A 20,440-nucleotide genomic window follows, 5' to 3' on the forward strand; every position below is an offset into this window, starting at 1 on the left:
AAAGCTCCATAAAAGTCCTCTTTCACAGGCTTACAGATTCTTGGTTATTTTAGGATATTTTGTCCTGTCATGGCGTGTTTTAGTACACTGTAATCGTCTCTCTATACTGAGAGAATTCTTTATTAAATCGTTTATTAAATACATTATTTATGTATTAAATTAGGGTAATAATTCGAGCAACAAAGTCTATCTCTAAATATTATTTTTTACTTTGATAAAATCCTACCCACATTATCAACGTTAAATTCCGACATATTTTTTATTTTAATAAAATGTATAAGAAATGCATGTTTTAGTATAGTATATAATCCTGTATATACAGTAAATAATTCACTAGAGTTGTTTACATGATTGTAACAAAACACAATCTGTTGTGTTGTAATATCTTATGTAATATATTATGTTGTATACCATTTCACACTATTATATATATATATATATATATATATATATATATATATATATATATATATATATATATATATTATAGATCATATTATATCTTATTATTTTATGTAAGTATAACAGAGATGGCACAGCAGTATTAATGGGTTTTGGTATAATGATAGCTGCGTGTTTCTGCCTCTGGGGTGAAGAATATATTATATTAATATGACGTGACATTTCTATTGCACTGCAATGGCTACTTCTACTAATAATAACAACAACAATAACAACAACAATAATAATAATACGTTTACCCCAATTCACTTTCAGATAGATAGATAGATAGATAGATAGATAGATAGATAGATAAATTGATTGATTGATACATTGACCTATTGATAGACAGGCTGAAAACATTATTTTGTATTTTATTTTATTTTTTAATTGAATTGTATTTTTAAAGTATTTTCTTTATTTTGTTGTATTGAATTCTTGTGTTGTGTTGAATTTAATTTACTGAAGTAACTTTTATTTTATTTTATTTTATTTTATTTATTTTTTTTTTTTTATTGTATTTTCTTTATTTTGTTGTATTGAATTCTTGTGTTGTGTTGAATTGAATTTACTGAAGTAAATTTTATTTTATTTTATTTTATTTTATTTTATTTTATTATACTGTTGTGCCGCTAGAGGCAGAAGAGGCCAGTTCTTACGTCATGGTTTTGAAGGCAGGGCCGCCTCCAGCCGAACGACCAATCATCATCGAGGATTTTGTGCTGCTGCCGTAGCAACGACAAACGTACTGTTTGAATGGGCCAATCAGAGCGGCGCGTTCAGACATTTAAACCGCTCGCGGAGGTCCTGCAGGACGCTTTGGTTTGTACCGTTAACGAGCGGCAGCTGCTGCACGGCGCGCGAGGACCGGGTTTAAACTGCTGCTGCTTTAACGGCTTCTTCTGACCGACGGAGCGCGCGAGTCTGGGGTGAGGGGGAACACCGTGTCCCGCTGCGGTCAGCCGCTTGTTTTTGGGTTTGAGGGAAGTTTAGGACGGGGTCATGTGGCTTATAGGGGCAGAACAGTTAGCTGGAGACCTGAGGCTGCTAGTGAAGTGTCTCACCGTGGACGCTGTGGGTTTGAGTGGAGGCTGTAATGGTGATTATAGTGGTTTGGGTGGGGGTGGATGCACTGCGGTCCTTTATTGAGTATCTAATGTCCTTTATAATTAAAATAACTTGCTATACTTTGCTATAGTGCCTTTTTAGGGGCTAGTCTCTGTGTTCAGCGGTTCCTGGGGGATTTATCTAGCATTAAACTCTACACTTAATTCTCGCAGAAGTCAATAATCTGTAAGTTCCCTAAATTGGCCCCTTAATGAAGCTGTGGTCAGGGACCTGGCTCTGGTGTGGGGACTTAACCCTTCAGAAACACGCTTGTATGGGTGGTGGCGCCCCTACCGGCCAGTCAGCGGTACTGCTTCTCCAAGGCCCTGCGCTATAGACAGTGGTCAACCCTGCAGGCGTATTTACTGGTGTAGCCCATTGTGGAGGTTCACTGCTCTTTAATATTGTGCTGGACTGTAGCTGGATGCGTCCCTGGAGCAGGGAGGTTTAGGGGCCTTACTCAAGGGCCTGACAGTGGCAGCTTGGTGGATCTGGGTAACCTTTATTAATGAGCCAATGGTGTATTTCATACTACAACCCTGTCAGACCTGCATGTTCATCTCTCCTCTTCCTCTCATTGCAGCCAATCATGTCTCACTTCGGGTTTGAGAATGACATCCACAGCGTCCTGAAGCTGGACATGCCCATTACAAATGCGCCGATGGCGAGATGGCAGAGGAAGGCCAGCACATCCACTTCATCCAACACAGGGAGTCTGTCGCCCAATAAGGGTGCCAACCGATCCCTGAGCACGTCCAAAACCCCCAGCAAAACACCAGGTATGGTGCTAAATTTATTTTGCACAGTTAATCAAAACATGGCTTAATGTAGGGCTGAATGATTTGGGGGAAATTATCCAATCGTGACTTAACTTATTATTTTAAGACCAGACCACCATATTCTGCATTAGATTTGGATGCAGTTGGCACACTGTTGACCGTATGCACACATGCCCAGAGTAGTAGGCAGCTGTTGCTGTGGCACCTGGTTAGCAGAGAGGTTGAAGGGCCTGACCTAGTTATTGATGGCATGGTGCTCGAACCGTGGAACCACCACTGCCCACCATATTGGCCAACATATTGGTGGCTGCCAGTTCTAGCACTAGCACCATATTCCTCTGTGAGGGATCATTGGTGCTCACAGAAGTTCTCTAGGGCATTTCCTTCTAACTGAATGAGTTAAGAGAACAAAACAAGGAGTGTTAAGATGAATAACATTATCCCGTCTAGCTTGAGTGCAGGTAAAGGTGTCTTGGACACGTAATAAAACTGTTGAACAGTGTGATTGGTGCCAATTCTTTGGTTCTGTCACTCAGCCTTGTGCTTTTGACTTCCCAAACAGGGAAGAATGGAAAAACGCAGAGTACTCCCTCAAAGGCCCGCGGAGACCGTTTTATCCCTGTCAGAAATGCCAAACAGATGGACGTGGCGAGCTTTCTCCTCTCTAAGGAGAATGAGCCGGCAGAGGAAAGCACTTCAGCAGCTGCAGTAAGGCTCTTCAAGTCCTTGTTGGAGTTGATCTGGTTTGTAAACATTACTGTCTGGCCTGCCCTGACACCCTTTTCTTGTTTTAGCAGTCCACACAGAAGGCTTGGTCCGTAACACTAAATGGGTATGACCTGGAGGAGGCGAAGATCTTGCATTTGGGAGGAAAGCCTCTTAATGCTCCTGAAGGTATGTTCTGTAACTTTGATTAAAGCTACTGCTCTTTACTCATGATTTGCTGCCCTCCATTGAATGAAATACAAGTGATTACACTCTTTGTAGTAATATTTGTAAATAATATTGTTATTGCTCTTTTCTTATTTATATTGTGTTTATAGTGTAAATTATTTATCCAAATTTTTGTAACTGAGTGTCCTGCTATCCCTTTCTGCTGTTGCACTGGGAATTTCCCCACTGCGGGACTAATAAAGGACTATCTTATCTTATTTCTATCTAGTGGTCACGACACAAACAAGTCACTAATATTTACATGTAAACTATTACTTTTAGATTTGATGCTGTATTGCTTAACATTGCGTTGATACTCGAGTCCCTTTCTTGCGTCCATAATGGCATCTGTTCTCCACCTCTAAAATTCTGAGCTTATCTTATTGATGTAATTATGTTGATGTAGTAAAGGCCATTGACCAGGCATGGTCCAGCTCTACATGCTAGTGTTATTGCTGAGTCTCAGTAACAGGTTTTGGTGTAATAGAGAATACTACCAGAACTTCAGTTGTGATCCAATATGATTAGATTCTTTGAAGTATGATTGGCAAAAGAACCAGTGGTGGAACAGTGGAAATGCTTTCATTTGTGAATAAAGCAGAGTAGTAAAATATACAGCAGAAGGTCCAAACTTGTGGATATTCACAATGTGCTCAAATGCGCTTCAACAGTAGCACTGTTCCCTGACCAGACAAGGCAAACAAGCCATGAAGTGTCTGGTTGGCTAATTCTTGGAGGAAAGTTTTCAACCTGATTGGGTTAATGAACACTGGCACAGTCTGCAAAATGAAGTTTCTTGCATTAGGTTTAGAATGGCCTTGACAATTTCCAGAACTGTTAATATTTGCTGTAGGCCTGCTTGGCCCATCAACTGGCTGTCTGTTTTATGGAGCCTTTAATGTAGTGCCTTATAACCTTCCACAGGTTACCAGAATAACTTGAAGGTGCTCTACAGCCAAGTGCCAACGCCAGTCTCCATCAAGAAGACCCGGTACATATCGACAGTTCCCGAGCGGATTCTGGACGCCCCTGAGCTCAGGAACGATTTCTGTAAGATTTCAGGCTTTGTTGTGACTTCAATGTTGACCATTGCAATCCTCTGGTCTTTGGCCGTTTTTGCTCAACATCCCTTTCTTTCGCTTAGATCTGAACCTGATGGACTGGGGGCGGCAGAACTTCCTGGCAGTTGCGCTTTCGGAACACGTATACTTGTGGGATGCTGCCCAGGGTGACATTGTCCTGCTGAAGAAGATGGAGGAAGAGAACAGTTACATCTGCTCTGTCTCTTGGAGCAAAGATGGAAACTTCTTGGCTGTTGGAACAAGTGACTGTAAAGTAGAGGCAAGTTGAGATGCTGGTGTTCCTGAACATGTTGTCTGTAGTTTACAGTTCATGGTTTAAAGCTCTTGTCCTCTCCTCTGCTGCAGCTGTGGGATGTGCAGTATCAGAAGCGGTTGCGCAGCATGGATGGCCACCGTGCCAGAGTTGGCTGCTTGAGCTGGAATGATCACCTCTTGTCGAGGTAATTGCATCGTCACACATGGATGTCTGAAGGCTGTCGTACACAGATGTGCTTCAATAGGTTATTTGGGCAATGGCATAGAACAGCTTTTCATAGAAGAGCCTTTACATACATAATAGCTGCTTCCTTTAGTGGTGGCTCTTCTATGCAATGGTGCTTTTGTGGCCCTTTAGTTTCAAGCTTTCTACAATCTACTGATCCTGTACACTAGGGGGCAGTGTTGGAAGAAGAATCTTCTGAATCTTCTGCTTGCAGTTGGCGTGGTCAGATGTCATTGCAGTAATGCTGTTTGAGATCAGTTCTTGTCCATTTAAAATCTTAATGGCTTTACTGATTTATTTCCTCCTGCAGTGGCTCTCGGTCTGGTCTGATTCATCAGCATGACGTTCGTGTAGCAGATCATCACTTGAGCACTCTGAGGGGACACTCACAGGAGATCTGTGGTCTTACTTGGTCTCCAGACGGGCGGTATTTGGCCAGCGGTGGCAACGACAACACTGTCAACATTTGGTCAGGTGTGCAGGGTGGTGCCCAGCAAAACGCAGTGCATTCCTTTACCGAACACGAAGGAGCTGTCAAGGTGGGTTCATCGCAGTTGTGTTCTGAGCAGCTTGGCGGTAGCTTGTGCTTGGTGGGAACTCATCTGATCCTCCAGGTGCTGGAGGACTCTACAGGACTGTCTTAAATATTGGGCAGTTATTTCTGACACTGCCAGATGTTGGGGCATTTCGCCAGTTGACTTCAGCACTGCATTTGCTGTGTTTTATTTTTTTATAATATTATTTATTTAAAGCTTTGCCCTGTTCTACATTTCAGGCTTTAGCCTGGTGTCCATGGCAGCCCAGCATACTTGCGTCAGGAGGGGGCACCAGTGACCGTCACATCCGTATCTGGAACGTCAACAGTGGCTCCTGCATCACTGCCTGGGATACGCAGTCTCAGGTATGCCCTCAGAAACCTCTATAATCTACTTCAATGTGCCTAAGTGTTTGAAAATGTGCTAATATTGGTTAATATTCTAGGTATCCTCCCTTGTCTTCGCACCAAACTACAAGGAGCTGGTCTCTGGTCATGGGTTTTCACATGACAAGGTTTTCATCTGGAAATATCCCTCTCTTACTAAAGTTACAGAGCTTCAAGGTGGGTTATTATTATTGCACTTTAATCCAGGTTACTAATTTATGATGGCAGGTCTGTCCAGCTACAGGACAACGTGTTTCTGATCTGTAAGACCTACACAGTTGTGGTGATTGAGCTACTTCTAGCATGTAAAGCCTCTGCCAAACCATACAGTGGTGCATGAAGTGGGCAATGGGATAAACATGGCTTTCTAACTTTGCAAGTGATGTTTTTCTAGAAGTAATCTTTGTCCCTCTTCCTACACCAGGTCATGAAGGCAGGATTCTGAACTTGGCCCTCAGTCCTGATGGCTCTACAGTAGCCTCCATAAGTGCAGATGAAACGATCAGACTGTGGAAGTGTTTTGAGAAGGATCCTTCTAAAAAGGCCAAGCCAGGCAGCAGCAGCATCATTCAGCAGCACATCAGATAATGTGGGATGTTTTAATGCAGCTGTTCTCTTGTTTACAAATGACTAAATTATGTACAAAGGAGTTTTGTAAATCTGAAATAAAGTTTTAAAGTTTTATCCCAAGGCTTCATGTTGAGGGTTGTATAGTTCTTTTTCAGTGGCTCATATCTGCACGCTAAGCTCTCCAGGAAGAGTTCTTTATAAGGCTGATGGAATTGGTGGTTCTTTTTTATTATACTTATGTTGCAATGTATCTTAATCTTTAATATTAGATCCAGGATTCAGTACACTTCTATATTCTGTACTTTTCTACTAAGAGTTAAAGCTGTTACAAAACCAACATCAAGTTACTCCAGTTATGGCATGAGTCTGTTTATTCAGAGCACTGTTAATTACAGAAGTTACTTTTCTGATGTTCAGAATTTCTTCAGTGGAGTTTGTATATGTCAGTTTTATGCAATGTTGATCATGTAATGTTGAATAAAGGAGCTAGCTGAAACATTGTGGTGGGTTATTTAAAGATCAGGTTTAAACTGCACTTGATTTCTTGGGAAAATGTTGGACTAGATGTTCCTGACCTAGAAATGAAATTCAGTGACTGGCATGATTTAACTGAAGATGAACTGTGACCCCATGCTCTTTACTAGCACTTTGTGTTATGCTGCCTGAAACCTTTCTAAACTGCATGCTTGATCAGAATCAGGAGTGATGGGCAGTGGTGGCTCAGCGGTTAGAGCGGTTAGAGCGCCGGGATATCGATAACAGGGTTGTGGGTTCGGTTCCCGGGCTCGGCAAGCTGCCACTGTTGGGCCCTTGAGCAAGGCCCTTTACCCTCTCTGCTCCCCGGGCGCTGGAGTTGGCTGCCCACTGCTCTGGGTGTGTGTGTGTACTCACTGCCCCTAACACATGTGTGTGTGTGAGTGTGTGTTCACTACCAGATGGGTTAAATGCGGAGGACACATTTCGCTGTACAGTGCACACTGTACAGTGACGAATACGTGCACCTTTATCTTTTATCTTTATCTTTATCTAATTCAAATATTGATGCCATGTCTGTGTGAATCTGCACTTCACTGTAAAGAAACTGACCCTCTGATTTCTTTAGTGGAGGTGAATGGAATGGCATTGGTCACCATAACTCAGATACAGCCCATAAATTCTCATCTGAACCCACCAGTGCAGTTACACAAGTCTTAAGTGTTATATGGAATGACAATAGTGGAGAATCACCACTATTAAGTTCTCTTTAGGGACTACTTTCTGTAGCTGCACTACACCCTGCAGCATGTATCCCTCCACCATTTTAATGATCTGATTTTAAAAGCAGGTTCTAGAGCCGAACTCTGGTAGAACAGCGTCTTCATCACCATTAGGTGGAACAGACCTTTGTGAGGAGCTTTTCGAGCAGGGCTGCTCAACCCTGGTCCTGGAGATCTACCACCCAGCAGAGTTTAGCTCCACCCCTAATCTAACACCTGATCCAGATAATGAAGGCCTTCAGGAGCAGCTGAACATTAGCGTCAGCTGTGTTGGATCAGAACTCTCCAGGACCTGGATTGAGCAGCCCTGTTTTAGAGCTTCAGACGTCTGCTTCCATTCACCTCCACTGTAGAACTCTAGTTCTGACTGGGGAAGGTTATCTAGAACCAGTTTCACACCAAACTCCACTCTGAATGAGTTAGTTTTTTACATTTAACCATTTAATTATGCAGAGAATTCCAGGTGTTTATGCAAGTGACTGCAGACCTTTAACAAATAGGACAAAAAGAAAAGATGTGCAACATCTTGATGGATTTCCTTTCATACTGAATTGTAAGAGCGTACAAAAACATTCAAATAAGTGGTAAATCAATGTAGTATGAGCTACAACAGCTATGGAACATGTCAGTCTTTACGCAAACTGCTTCTACAACGTTCAGCCACTGTTAAACGGCCTCACATTCATGGTTTTAGGTAAGAGTTCAACATAAAAAAAGCATTAAGTTACACAGAATAATAATAATAATAAAAAAACTCATTACATCAAATCCCACCTAACTAACTTTGAACAAACATTTATTTACAGTCATATGTGAATTAGCTCCTTGGGAAATATACACATCGTTTTCAAGCATTCAGGAGAATCATATATGCTGTAAATGGAAGAATGAACAGGCTCTAATCACAGACAGGCTTTACAGGCCGTGCTCCAGAGCAACATCAGTGAAGCTGACTCCAGCTGAAATCCTCTCTTCATGCATCGTGCTCCCCAGTCGGATTCTCAAAAACATCAATAAATACAAAAAGATCCGACCGTCATCTGTAGCGTGCCATATCATCTCCCGTGCAATCACACAAATATCCAGGATATTTTTTCTTCTTTTTTATTTTTATTTGATTTTTTAGAACGTAGTATTGTTTTTGAGTCCGGTGGTGCTTTTAGCAGAGCATTGTGGGCCACTTCAGACCTCCTTCACTTTTCCATTCGCAGCAAATCCATTGCTGTTGTGGACAGTGCCGTTTTCCAAGTGCTTTCCATTGGCCACTGGTGCCGCCTCGCCATTGGCGAAGCCGTTCTGCTTGGGTTTCTCGTCCTTCGCCACCGGGAGCCTCTTTCCCTTGACGTACGCCTGGATCCAGAAGTTGGAGAAGAGCACGAAGAAGAACATGCCGTAGATCCAGATGAGATGGATGAAGATGGGCACCTGGTAGTCACACTTCTCCATGAAGTAATACTGAGAGATGTGGACAGACACCACGATGAACTGAGTCTGCGGAGGGAGGCAAAAAAAAAAACAAACAAAAAAAAAAAACAGAGTTAATCTACTCTTATATTGGAACATTGCTGTGAGGAGGATCTGATTGCATTCAGCCACACAAGAGCGAGAGCGTCAGGGAGGTCAGGTTACCGATGTTGGATGAGGAGTTCTGCCACTCCAGCTCATCCCAACGGTACTAGATGGAGCTCCATCATCACTCCAGAGAGGCTTTATACCCCTCTAGCCCACGCAGGGGTATTGGGCACTGTAACCTTAGGCCTACCTGCTCACGGCTGCTCCAGGGCATCTCGTTCGTAAAGCATCGGTCAGTGCTTTACCATGGAGATCATTCAGCTGCCTCATCAGTGGGTGCAGATTCAGTCGATCAGTCAAAGCCTGAGCCTGACCTGAGCTGACCTGAGCCTCTTTCGGTTACAACAGGAGATGCTAGGCTAACCTCACTGGACTAACTAACGCACACTGGACTTAGATGGTCACCAGTCTCTCATTTTTGAATGAATTTAGCAAGAGGAAACTGGTGACAACTAGGTCCAGTGTTTGTTAGCAACGTTAGCCTAGCATCTCCTGTTCTAAGCTAAAGAAGCAAACGTTACTCTTGGCTGACTGGAGCTCGACCACAGGCCATGATTTCAGTGCAAATGGGGGTTTTGGGTGGAAACATGAATCACATGCTTTTTTGTTTACTTCTGTTTTCTGTTGCCAAATTTGAGCATATTTAGCATATTAATATAGAAGATATATTTAACATTACTGCAATCAAAACAAAGAGTGGAGTGTTAGCATGAGCATGAGAGTAGTGGTTGGTGTGGCGCAACAAATAATACCACTGCCGGCCAGTGAGCTACCACACCACGTGGAAGACTAGGGTTCGATTCCTGGTCTGGGTGACCGTATGCTGCGCTACACCAATAAGAGTCCCTGGGCAGGACTCCTAACACCACATTGGCCCGACTCTGTAATATGAGTAACCTTGTAAGTCGTTTTGGATAAGAGCGAAACACCTGTGGTAGGTAGCCATCTATGAAAGCCCATTCCTGTCACTTTATTTCTATATATATATATATATATATATATATATATATATATATATATATATATATATATATATATATATATATATATATAAATAATTAATAATAATAATAAATAATAATAATTAAGTGTCTAATTATTCTTTTTTCACTATTAAAAGAATTGCTGGGTCATTCTTTTGACATTCTATTCTAATTCATTATTTCAGTAATTCTTTATTTTGAGATGATTTCTGAAGTATTGTAAGATTTATTTTGAGAGTGTTGGTATTATAAACAAAAAAAATATTTTTAAATGAAAAAAATGTTAAAGTTCATTTAAATTTGAAGTGAAAACTAATCAAATTTTACATACATTTTAAGGGGCTCTCTACTTTAGTTTTTTTTTGCATGTGGATAAAAGTAAATCATTAAAACAGATACTTTCATACAGGAACAACCATCAGAAACAACTGCATACTAACCAACTGGATAGCGGTCATGTATTTCTTCCACCACAGATACTTCTGGAAGCGCGGGCCGGCTGCAGATAGGCCGTAGTAGGTGTACATAATGACGTGCACCATGGAGTTCACCATGGCATGGAAGGAACCCATTCCACCGGCTGGAAAAATCAAAACACACAACACAGCGATGTCAAAACCACAAGCAGCTCAGCTCAGGTGATCACTCTGCATTTAGAAAACACATCCAACTTGATCGTAAGGCTTTATGTTTGATTGATTGATTGATTGATTGAGATCGGGAGCAATCAATCAATCAAATCAATCAATCAATTCTATATAGAGATTAAATCAGTGATCAATAACTCAGCAAAAAAAAAACAAAAAAAACACAACAGTACCATGTTCTAGATAACAGTGAGTCATACAGTGTCTGAGAACACATAACTAAGGCTACTGAACTGAACGCCTGCACACAGTTTGAGGAGAGCATGTGACCATTTAGCTTCATGGTAATAGGTGGGGTAGCCTAAAAAAGTAACCTATAGACAGTGAAAAGGACTTGGCTCATTTAAAATACATAAATAAAAAGAAATAAATACAACATTCAAATTGGATTTTTAACAAAATGACTCTTAAAATGAGAACATGGGGCTGAATGGTTCAGCATTAAAGTTTGAAGCCTGCACGGGCTTCCTCACACACTCCCTTCCACACGGAGGAGAAGTGAGCGGTGACTCACGCGAGTACATTACTCTCCTCGCCGCTCTAATGAGTGCTTAACGTGGTTTGTTACGGTTTAATCTGGATGGACGGTTCGAACGCAGTAAGAATGGCTCTGGTGAAGCATCTCAGTTCAGACTGATGTGGAAGTGAAAGGCCTGTTCCTGCCTCGCTCCAGGGCCCATTCTCAGCCGGCACTTTTAATAACTGCTGATCACACAGAACCATCCCACAGCCCAACACATCACATAACCACCCCACAGATCCCAGCACAGGAGCACTGCGAGCAGCCCAGCGTTCCCCCTGTACACAGTACTGTTGATATTTGAGGTTTTGTTGTGCATTGGTCTGAACACTGAAGTTAAAAAATAAGTTTAAAATATCAGAATTGACTATAAAAGAATAAAATAGTAATTGTTATTGTATATGTATTAGTGCATACTACTGCTACTACCACTACCACTGCTGCTACCGCCACCACCGATACTACCACCACCACCACTGCTACTACTGCTACCACTACTACTACCGCTACTACTACTTCTACTACTCCTACCACCACTACTACTGCTACTATGGTTGGTCTATAATTGGTCTAAAACTGGCCAATCTTACAGTTAGTCAATCATAATAATAGAATAATAATATTATTTCAGTCTATTTACATTTGGACACACTGATGGCACTCTGAGATCATTGTTTACATTAAAAAGCTCAGATGGATATTTTTATTGTCTATATTACATATATTTCTGTACATGCTGTATTTGTAAATATGAAATCAGATCAAACAGAAGTAAAGTTTAGGATTTCTGTTGCACTGAATTGTTTTCTGAAGTGAATCCTCAGAGATCACAGGTTTACACCCCCTAGTGGACAATTGTCATCACTAACTCTGGAGATGCGAACGGTTTTCTTGTAATTACTCACCGGGAGTGAGAGTGATGCCCCACCACCAGGACCAGGGCATGAAGGAGTGGTGAAAGATGTGCAGGAACGTCACCTGGCTGTGCTTCTTCCTCAGCACAAAAAACACCTGCAGGGAACATTTCCATTCAGCACACAACACAACAAAGGCTCGTACACACCTTTTATTTATATAAAATATCTATGTATAATATCTAACTCACATCTACACCCACTGGCCATTTTATTAGAAACACCTACCATTACAGATGGAAAATGCAGGTCCAGAAAGTAAAAATTCGCCCCCGGATTTGGGTGGGTCTGGGTGGCTCTGCTGCAGCCCATGCAGTTGGTACAAAATCCTGGGCTGGATTTGTGCCGTCTGGACCTGAATTGTCCAGCTTAGCTGCATCAGAGCTGCCCAGGCCGTTGGAGCACAATCCTGGGGGCAGATTTTTACTTTCTGGACCTGAATTTTCCATCTCTACTGGTAGGTGTTTCTGATAAAATGGCCAGCGAGTGTAGATGCAGGCTAGGTGCCATACAGGTGCAGTTTGTAGGTGTGCAGATCATGGCATGATAATCCGTATAGGGTTATGAAATGGTTAGGAGAGAGGAGCGGGTTCTTACAGTGTCCAGAAGCTCGATGTATTTTGAGAAGTAGAACATGTAGGCCGCTCGAACCATCTGTAGAAACAGGACAGACAGAGTAGACGCATGGTTACTACTAGTAGTTGTTTTTTTTATTTTTTGGGCTTGGCCAAAACTAATCAGACAGTTGTTTCTTGGCCATCCACAACAGCTGGACTACTTCAGCTGGCCCAGAACTCAGAAGAACGGCTCTTGGGTTTTACTTGGGTTTAGCTTAGTCGCTCCTCTACTGCATTTCCTTCAGTGGCTTCCTGTCGCTGCCCTTCAGGGTTAAAAACCTGGCTCTATAAGCCTGGAAGCAGACATACTGAACCTAATGCCAATGGCCCAAACCAGTTCTGTCCCAAAAGCCCGTTCAGTTTCAAGTACAGCTCAGCTTTTCCTTATCCTGGAGCCAAAGTGGACGCACACACTTCTCCTGGGTGTGCAAACAGCAGAGTCGCTGACTCTCTTTAAACAGTGAATACAGGCCAAGATACACCAAGTGGACAAAGGTATTGGGACACCAGCACCAGCTTACTTATTGTTTCTTCCAAAATCATGGGATTCAATTGCATTCGTTGTGGTAACCCTTGCTGCTATGCAGGGGATGCTTCCTACATTATGTAAGAGTATTCCTGTGAGGATTTGATTGCATTCAGCAACAATAGCATTTGTGAGGCCAGGGTGTTCCCAATCAAAAGTACTGGATGGAGCGCCACCATCATTCCAGAGAACACAGTTCTTCCACTGCTCCACAGCTCAATGCTGGGGGGCTTTATACCCCTCTAGCTCACGCCTGACATTAGGCAGCATGGTGCCAATAGGGTCATGATGTTGATCTGCTCCAGAGAGTCCTATTCTATTGGCAGTACTTCTCTACAGGGACTAGACAAGCTGAGTGTGTGCATTTGCACATCTGTGTCAGCAACGTATGCAGCTTAAAGTAGCTGAATGCATTCATTCGAAGGGGTGTCCACAAACATCTGGACATACAGTATATCTTTGGACTCCGGTATGTTCACACTAGCACAGATTTTGTTTTCTGAGAGGATAGTGAAGCACTTCTGTAGGTCACTACAGGAGCCATGAGAGGAACCAACACGACGGAGAACCCGCCCTTCTCTGGTCGGCTTGTGTCGTACAGTCGTACAGTATCTCAGCTCAAAGGCAGCTTTGCACTGTAGCCTATTCACAGCAGCTGGTGGATACTAGCTGGTGCTTAATGGCCTAAAATATACCTGTAGAACTAGAGAAGCGAACCTCCAACAGCAAAGCCGTCTAGACTGATCCTCTATGTTCGGGTTTAGAGGACAGTTGTGTAATAAATGGTGTAGATGTGATTTTTTAGAACCCGGAAAATAAGACACTGCTGCTTACTCTGAGGGCCTGTGGGCTGCTGGAGGGGTCGCAGAGGTCACATCTCCACGTATATGTTGTTCCCCAGCCAGACATCAAAAACTAAAAGGGCAGAGAGACACAGACAGACAGACACACACACACAGACAGAGACAGAGACAGAGACAGAGACAGAGACAGAGAGAGAGACAGAGAGAGAGAGAGAGAGAGAGAGAGAGAGAGAGAAACAGTAGATGTTAAAGTTTACTCCAGTGCAACGACGCAAGACTGAACTGAGGTCGGATGAGCCAGACTGAAGCTGATATTAGCTTTAATTTCCAATTAACAACATTGCAATATCGTCTCTCGTTTTTAGGGGTGTGTGTAAAGGGGATGTGTGTATACATAAATCTATTAAAAGCCACTTTATTAGAAACCCCTACCTTGTGCTTCCTTACTGGCCACTTTATTAGAAACCCCTACACTGTACTTTTATTTATTGGTCATTTTATTAGAAACCCCTACCTTGTGCTTCCTCTTTCTGGCCACTTTATTAGAAACCCCTACACTGTACTTTTATTTACTGGGCATTTTATTAGAAACCTCAACATTGTACTTTTATTTATTGGCCATTTTATTAGAAACCCCTACCTTGTGCTTCCTCTTACTGGCCACTTTATTAGAAACCCCTACCTTGTGCTTCCTCTTACTGGCCACTTTATTAGAAACCCCTAAATAGTACTTTTACTTATCGGCCATTTTATTAGAAACCCCAATCTTGTGCTTCTTCACTGGCCACTTTATTAGAAACACTACATTAAAAACTAGGTCAACGGCTCTGTTGAAAAACTACTGACTGTCGCCTGTTTTCCAGTGGTTTTAATGCTGGCTCTGCTGTTTTGCTGCTGTATTATGGGACACACAGTGTCTGTACGTTGTGCTGCCATGTGCCCCATTCTCAACACTGCACAGAACCCTGATCCAGTGGCTCTCAGGGAGCATGGCCTTGTCCAGGAGTCTCATAAACCCAAATTTCAATGACATCACTCACCTCATAAACGATGTAGGCATTAAAGAGCACCATGCAGAAGTTGTAAACGACCATAGCTGTGCTGAGGTTGTAGGGTTTGCGGTTGGCCATGAAGCGCGGCCCAGTGTACAGTACACAGAACACATATCCCAGCAGGATCAGCGTCATCTGGATGGGACTCTGCATTAAAGGGTAGTCCCGCACTCGGGGATCTGAAGACACACAACCAACGTAAATACACTCACTGGCCACTTTATTAGAAACCCCAATCTTGTGCTTTTACTCACTGGACAAGTAGAAAATAAACAAGAATTTGATCACAAGCTTAAATGTTTTCTGAAATAAAAAAATATAGATATTTATTAGAAACCCCTACCTTGTGCTTCCACTCACTGGCCACTTTATTAGAAACCCCAATTTTGTGATTCCTCTTACTGGCCACTTTATTAGAAACCCTAACATTGCACTTTTACTTATCGGCCATTTTATTAGAAACCCCAATCTTGCGCTTTTTTACTGGACACTTTATTAGAAAAACTGGCTCATAAGTGTCTTCATGATGGTCAGTGGGGCATTAATACAGCACACACTTACCCGTTCTTTTGAGGAGATAGTCGTACAGCTTCACGATGTTTGCAATAACCTCCCCCATCCTTTCTTCTGTCAGTTCAGACCACCGATGAAACTGGAACAGAACAAATGGAGAAGTGTTGAAACTGGGAGAGCAGGCAGTTTGGACGCAGCGATCAGAGCTACTTAACGTCTGATGGGGATTTATTGTTATCATGGGCCCAGCAGTGTGTGTGTGTGTGTGTGTGTGTGTGTGTGTGTGTGTGTGTGTGTGTGTGTGTGTGAGTAAACACTGCCAGGCATGCTAAACCAAACACGAAGCACCTGGCCAGGTGCAGGAGCTAATACTGTATCTGAACTGCGCTCTGCATCACCCAGAGATTGAGAGGACAGAGCCAGATGCTCAGAGTTTGGTGTAAAGCACTCGGTTCTAGATAACCTCCCCCAGTCAGAGCTGGAGTTCTACAGTGGAGGTTCTAGATAAGCTCCCCCAGTCAGAGCTGTTCTACAGTGGAGGTTCTAGATAATCTCCCCCAGTCAGAGCTGTGGTTCTACAGTGGAGGTGAAGGGAAGCAGACGTCTGAAGCTCTAATAAAAGCTCCTCACAGAAAGTTCTTCACCTAATGGTGATGAAGACGCTGCCTGATGCCTGAGACACTGTTCTACCAGAGTTCTGAGAAGAGTTCGGCTCTAGAACCTGCTTTTAGAACCAGATCATTAAAATGGTGGAAGGATACATGCTGCAGGGTGTAGTGCGGCTACAGAAAGTAGTCCCTAGGGAACTGGTTAGTTCAGATTCTCTATTCACTATTTTACCTTCATCATCATCATCATCATTCCATATAAAACTCAGAAGACTCGTGTAGCTGCACTGGTGGGTTTGGATGGGAGATAAATTATGGGCTGTATCTGTGTTGTAGTCATGGTGACCGACACCTGCTTCCATTCACCTCCACTGTACAGAGATCAGAGTGGGTCAGTTTCACACACTAAATTATGCAGAGATTTTTTTTTTTTGGGGGGGGGGGGGGGGGGGTACGTGTATTTCAGTGTAAATCAATTAAATAAATAATTTTAATTTGGTGACAGTCCAGGTCAACTGTTTATTAGCAACATTAGCCTAACATCTCCCATTGTAAACCACAGAAGAACACTCCAGATACCAAACCTGTCTTGGTCTGTCTCATCGTCTGAATCTAGGGCCAGTGATCAATCATGATTATTAGATTGTTCACCAAACTTCTCCTTTAACTCCTGCCCCATAACTGGGTGTATTAGCGCTGTCGCAGTACGTGGTGTACAGTGTAAAGCATCACAGCGATGCAGTGGCCTGAGTGATTAGTCACAGTGATCTTTGGGCGTGAGGCCACCTGAACACATGTGAACACTCAGCTCCTCAAATAAAACGTGCTAAACAGGATGGCCCTACTGCTGACATTCCACATTTCACTCACACTACTTCATCACATGTGGGTCAGAGGTGATCCTAGAGCATCTCTCGTCAAGCGGCCGGAGAAAAAAACGTGACATACAGCACAAAGCACGTCTCTTCCAACAATCTGACCTGAGAGATTTTCAGATAAGGAGATATCGAAACTTCCTAAAAGCAAAAGGTGCCACCCTAAAGCCCTGCTTCTCAAACTGGGGGTCTACTGTTGTGTAGGTCTCCCTCCACAAGGCCTCTGAACGTGGCCTGTGGTATCTTAGACATTAAGACCCTAGCAGCAGGTTCTTCAAGTCCTGCAAGTTGTGAGGTGGGACCTCCATGAATATTAATGAGCCTCGGGCGCCCATGACCCTGTTGCCGGCTCACCGGATGTCCTTCCTTGGAGCACTTTTGGTAACCAGGAAACTTTTTGCATACCGGGAGGGAACACCCCACAAGACCTGCCTGATGTTCTGGAGATGTTCTGACCCAGTCGTCTGGAACTGTTCAAAGTGTTTCAGATTCTTAAACTGATGGTTCGATTTGAGGGGCTGCAGTGGCACGTAGTACCGCCCAAAATGTTTGAGAACTGCTGCCCCAAAGAACCTTATAATAGAAGGTTCTTTAAGTGAATCTCTCTGGTTGAAGAATCTCCACTTCAACATTTCTCTCCAGGGTTCTTTAGTACAGGCCCTGGTTCTACACAGCTTTAACAACTCTGAGAATCACAGGAAAGCTCAAATGGTTCTTCTTAATAAAGAAAACATCTTATAGTGGGTTCTTTAAGGTTCTATACCAAGAAAAAATTCCTACACTGTCAGATTTGTAAGAACCTTAATGAACTTTTGGAGGTTGACACTCCGGAGGAACATCTTAAGGTGCTTTAAGGAACCTTCAATAAAAAATGTTTTTAGAAGAAAAAGGGTTCCTTAAAGGTTCCTCGAAGCACCTTAAAAAGGTTCCTCTACCATTTAAAACAGAAGAACCTCCAAAAGTTTCTCAAGGATCTTATACTTTTAACAGTGTACACCAACTTTACATGGAACCGACCTAAACACGTTGTAGGCACAAGGAACACCTTTTCAGATCTAAACCCATTCAAGATTTTTCCTAGAACCGCACATCCAAGTAAACAACCATAAAGAACCTTTTTCATCTATTCAAGAGTTGGGATGTCCATCAGGAGACAGCTAATATAGTGCTTTTTAATATGTGACTAGGTTTACCTAAACAGTGGGTTCTTTAGGGGTTCTTAGTAGATGCAACAGGTACCACAGAACCATGGAAACCCAAAGAACCTCCGGAAAGCTCTGCTGTGATGGAGAACCAGTTACATTTCTTTACAAGTAATCTTAATAAAGACAAAGGTTCCACACAGAACCATGGCACCTCAAAGACACGTTTGAATGCATAGGTTGTTCTAGGTAAATGGATCCTAATATACAAGTACATGGTTCTTTAGAACGCAAAATAAGCTCCATCATTGTTCTGACTGAGACAACCCTTTTTTTGAGCTCTATAGAACCATGCAGTGGATCTGCTGCCTCACCTACTCAGACTGTAACAATGAGCTTAACCCTGACTAGGAGCAAAGCCAGTCAGACGGGTGAGAGGGAGAGAGGAGCATATCTGCTCTCACAGGCACAGGAAGGACAGGTTCCGATGGTAGAAAGAGTAAAGATGTGGGCTCAGATAAACAGAAAACTGCCAGACAGTTAGGAACTGAAAGTAAGAACTTTAAAAGTGGCCCAAAACCAAGCAATGAGTTACAGCTCGACCCCCATAAACACATCAGATCAGGCCAGAAACACAGACAACCGTTCACCTGTTAGTAACCTCTCCTCACCTGCTGCTCTGCTCCTCAAGCCCAGTGTGGAATCCCTGAGTGTGAGTGTGTGAGCGTGTGTATCTCTCCAGCCTTGAAGATCTCCCCAAAATACTCCAAAACAGAGACTGGAAGGCCCACCCCAGGCTACAGCAGGAGAAGCAGCGCGTGTTCCTCGGCCTGCTGCTCAGTAAATCCCTGTAAATCAGCCAGCTCTTCAGTAAGAGCAGTGACAGGCCAGGGAGGCGCTGAACTTCTGCTTCCAATTTAAACTTGAGCATTAGCCTCTCTCTGTACAAGGACTACACCCACCAGTTTCTGGACCACACCCTACTTTTAGCTGTCTGGCCCCACCCACACTACAGCTCCCTATTGGCTGCTCACTCCAGCAGGCTTCTCCTCAGGCCTGGGGAGCATGGCAAGGGTTTTGTTATTCTGAATAAGTGGGTGGTGAGTGTGGTTGACCATGAAGAGCTGTATTGTTCAGCAGCAGCGGTCAGTCGGGGCAAGGATGCGAGGCGAGGCAAGGAGAGTGACACACTAACACGAACGCAGATAACAACAACCGAGCGAAATGACAAAGGGCTCACAGAGAAGATTGGAGAAAAGTTTTGGATCTGGATTCCTACACTGACCTTTGTTGACCTCATTGGATACTTCTGCTGTAGTTCTACTGTATTTCTAATGGGAGTTTTAAATGTTCTGAAATTGTGACTTTTAACATTATTTTTGGTCATATTATGTTAGCTTAGCTGCAACATCTCCCCATCAGTCAGATCATATCCTTAATGTACTTCACTTTATATTAAAAGCTCTGTTGATATTTACATTATATTTGCATTGGGACAATAAAAAATTAAGCAATAAAAATGATCAACTCAATTATTTTAAATTTAATAATAAAAATAATAATTTAAAGTGTTATTAATTAATATAATAATTAGTCTTTTTTTCTAGCAAAGAATAATCATAAATATGAATATTACATGTTGAATATTACATTCAGTATGTCAGTAGTATTTTACCTAAACATGACATGAAGTTTGCTTAAGTTAAAATTAATTTGCAGACTTAAATATATAGTAATTAGTAATGGTCATTTAAAAAAATTAAATGAGCTCAATGTTTAAAATGTACAATAAAAATCATACATATCTATAGTCTTATGCAGCATGTGTGAGTATATATACATATATATGTGTGTGTGTGTGTGTATACATACCAAAAATATATATACATATTTAATGTATCGTAATTTTTGTGCATTGGAAATGTGTTAAATTCAGTAAATAAACACAGACTGTGTATTAAATTGTGTAGACGTGTGTCTCTGTAGTGTCTTACATCATCAACTACACATGTAATTTGACCAGGGATGCCCAAACTTCTGCATTATAGTGTTTGCAGTTAAAGTGTGAGTGAAACCGGCTGCAGATCTGATATGAAT

At 42.4% G+C, this 20,440-nt stretch overlaps 2 protein-coding genes across 2 annotated transcripts; one reads left to right on the top strand and one right to left on the bottom strand.

The window, feature by feature from the left end:
* Positions 1 to 1,278: 1,278 nt before the first annotated feature.
* cdc20 (cell division cycle 20 homolog) lies at positions 1,279 to 6,796 on the top strand. The gene is made up of 11 exons (XM_072668984.1): positions 1,279 to 1,370; positions 2,132 to 2,327; positions 2,890 to 3,035; positions 3,122 to 3,221; positions 4,185 to 4,310; positions 4,405 to 4,601; positions 4,688 to 4,782; positions 5,134 to 5,362; positions 5,599 to 5,724; positions 5,805 to 5,922; positions 6,170 to 6,796. The coding sequence occupies exons 2-11, from the start codon at positions 2,138 to 2,140 to the stop codon at positions 6,331 to 6,333; spliced, it is 1,491 nt and encodes a 496-aa protein (XP_072525085.1). The 5' UTR covers positions 1,279 to 1,370; positions 2,132 to 2,137; the 3' UTR covers positions 6,334 to 6,796.
* A 1,276-nt stretch (positions 6,797 to 8,072) lies between these two features.
* Positions 8,073 to 19,252, bottom strand: elovl1a (ELOVL fatty acid elongase 1a). The gene is made up of 8 exons (XM_072668624.1): positions 19,015 to 19,252; positions 15,767 to 15,857; positions 15,194 to 15,384; positions 14,185 to 14,265; positions 12,805 to 12,861; positions 12,199 to 12,304; positions 10,567 to 10,706; positions 8,073 to 9,062 (listed from the first exon to the last, which is right to left on the bottom strand). The coding sequence occupies exons 2-8, from the start codon at positions 15,822 to 15,824 to the stop codon at positions 8,754 to 8,756; spliced, it is 942 nt and encodes a 313-aa protein (XP_072524725.1). The 5' UTR covers positions 15,825 to 15,857; positions 19,015 to 19,252; the 3' UTR covers positions 8,073 to 8,753.
* Between the last annotated feature and the right edge of the window lie 1,188 nt (positions 19,253 to 20,440).

The sequence above is a fragment of the Salminus brasiliensis genome, chromosome 23, assembly GCF_030463535.1.
Source record: "Salminus brasiliensis chromosome 23, fSalBra1.hap2, whole genome shotgun sequence".
Taxonomy (NCBI): domain Eukaryota; kingdom Metazoa; phylum Chordata; class Actinopteri; order Characiformes; family Bryconidae; genus Salminus; species Salminus brasiliensis.

Bases quoted from the DNA above. Each gene is read 5' to 3' on its own strand.
- cdc20 (XM_072668984.1), top strand. From the start codon at position 2,138: ATGTCTCACTTCGGGTTTGAGAATGACATCCACAGCGTCCTGAAGCTG. The intron at 3,036-3,121 runs GTAAGGCTCTTC...TTCTTGTTTTAG, and splicing joins AAAGCACTTCAGCAGCTGCA to CAGTCCACACAGAAGGCTTG. The intron at 5,363-5,598 runs GTGGGTTCATCG...TCTACATTTCAG, and splicing joins AACACGAAGGAGCTGTCAAG to GCTTTAGCCTGGTGTCCATG.
- elovl1a (XM_072668624.1), bottom strand. From the start codon at position 15,824: ATGGGGGAGGTTATTGCAAACATCGTGAAGCTGTACGACTATCTCCTC. The intron at 14,266-15,193 runs GTGAGTGATGTC...CTGCCCTTTTAG, and splicing joins ATGCCTACATCGTTTATGAG to TTTTTGATGTCTGGCTGGGG. The intron at 12,862-14,184 runs GTAAGCAGCAGT...CTGTTTCTACAG, and splicing joins GCAGCCCACAGGCCCTCAGA to ATGGTTCGAGCGGCCTACAT.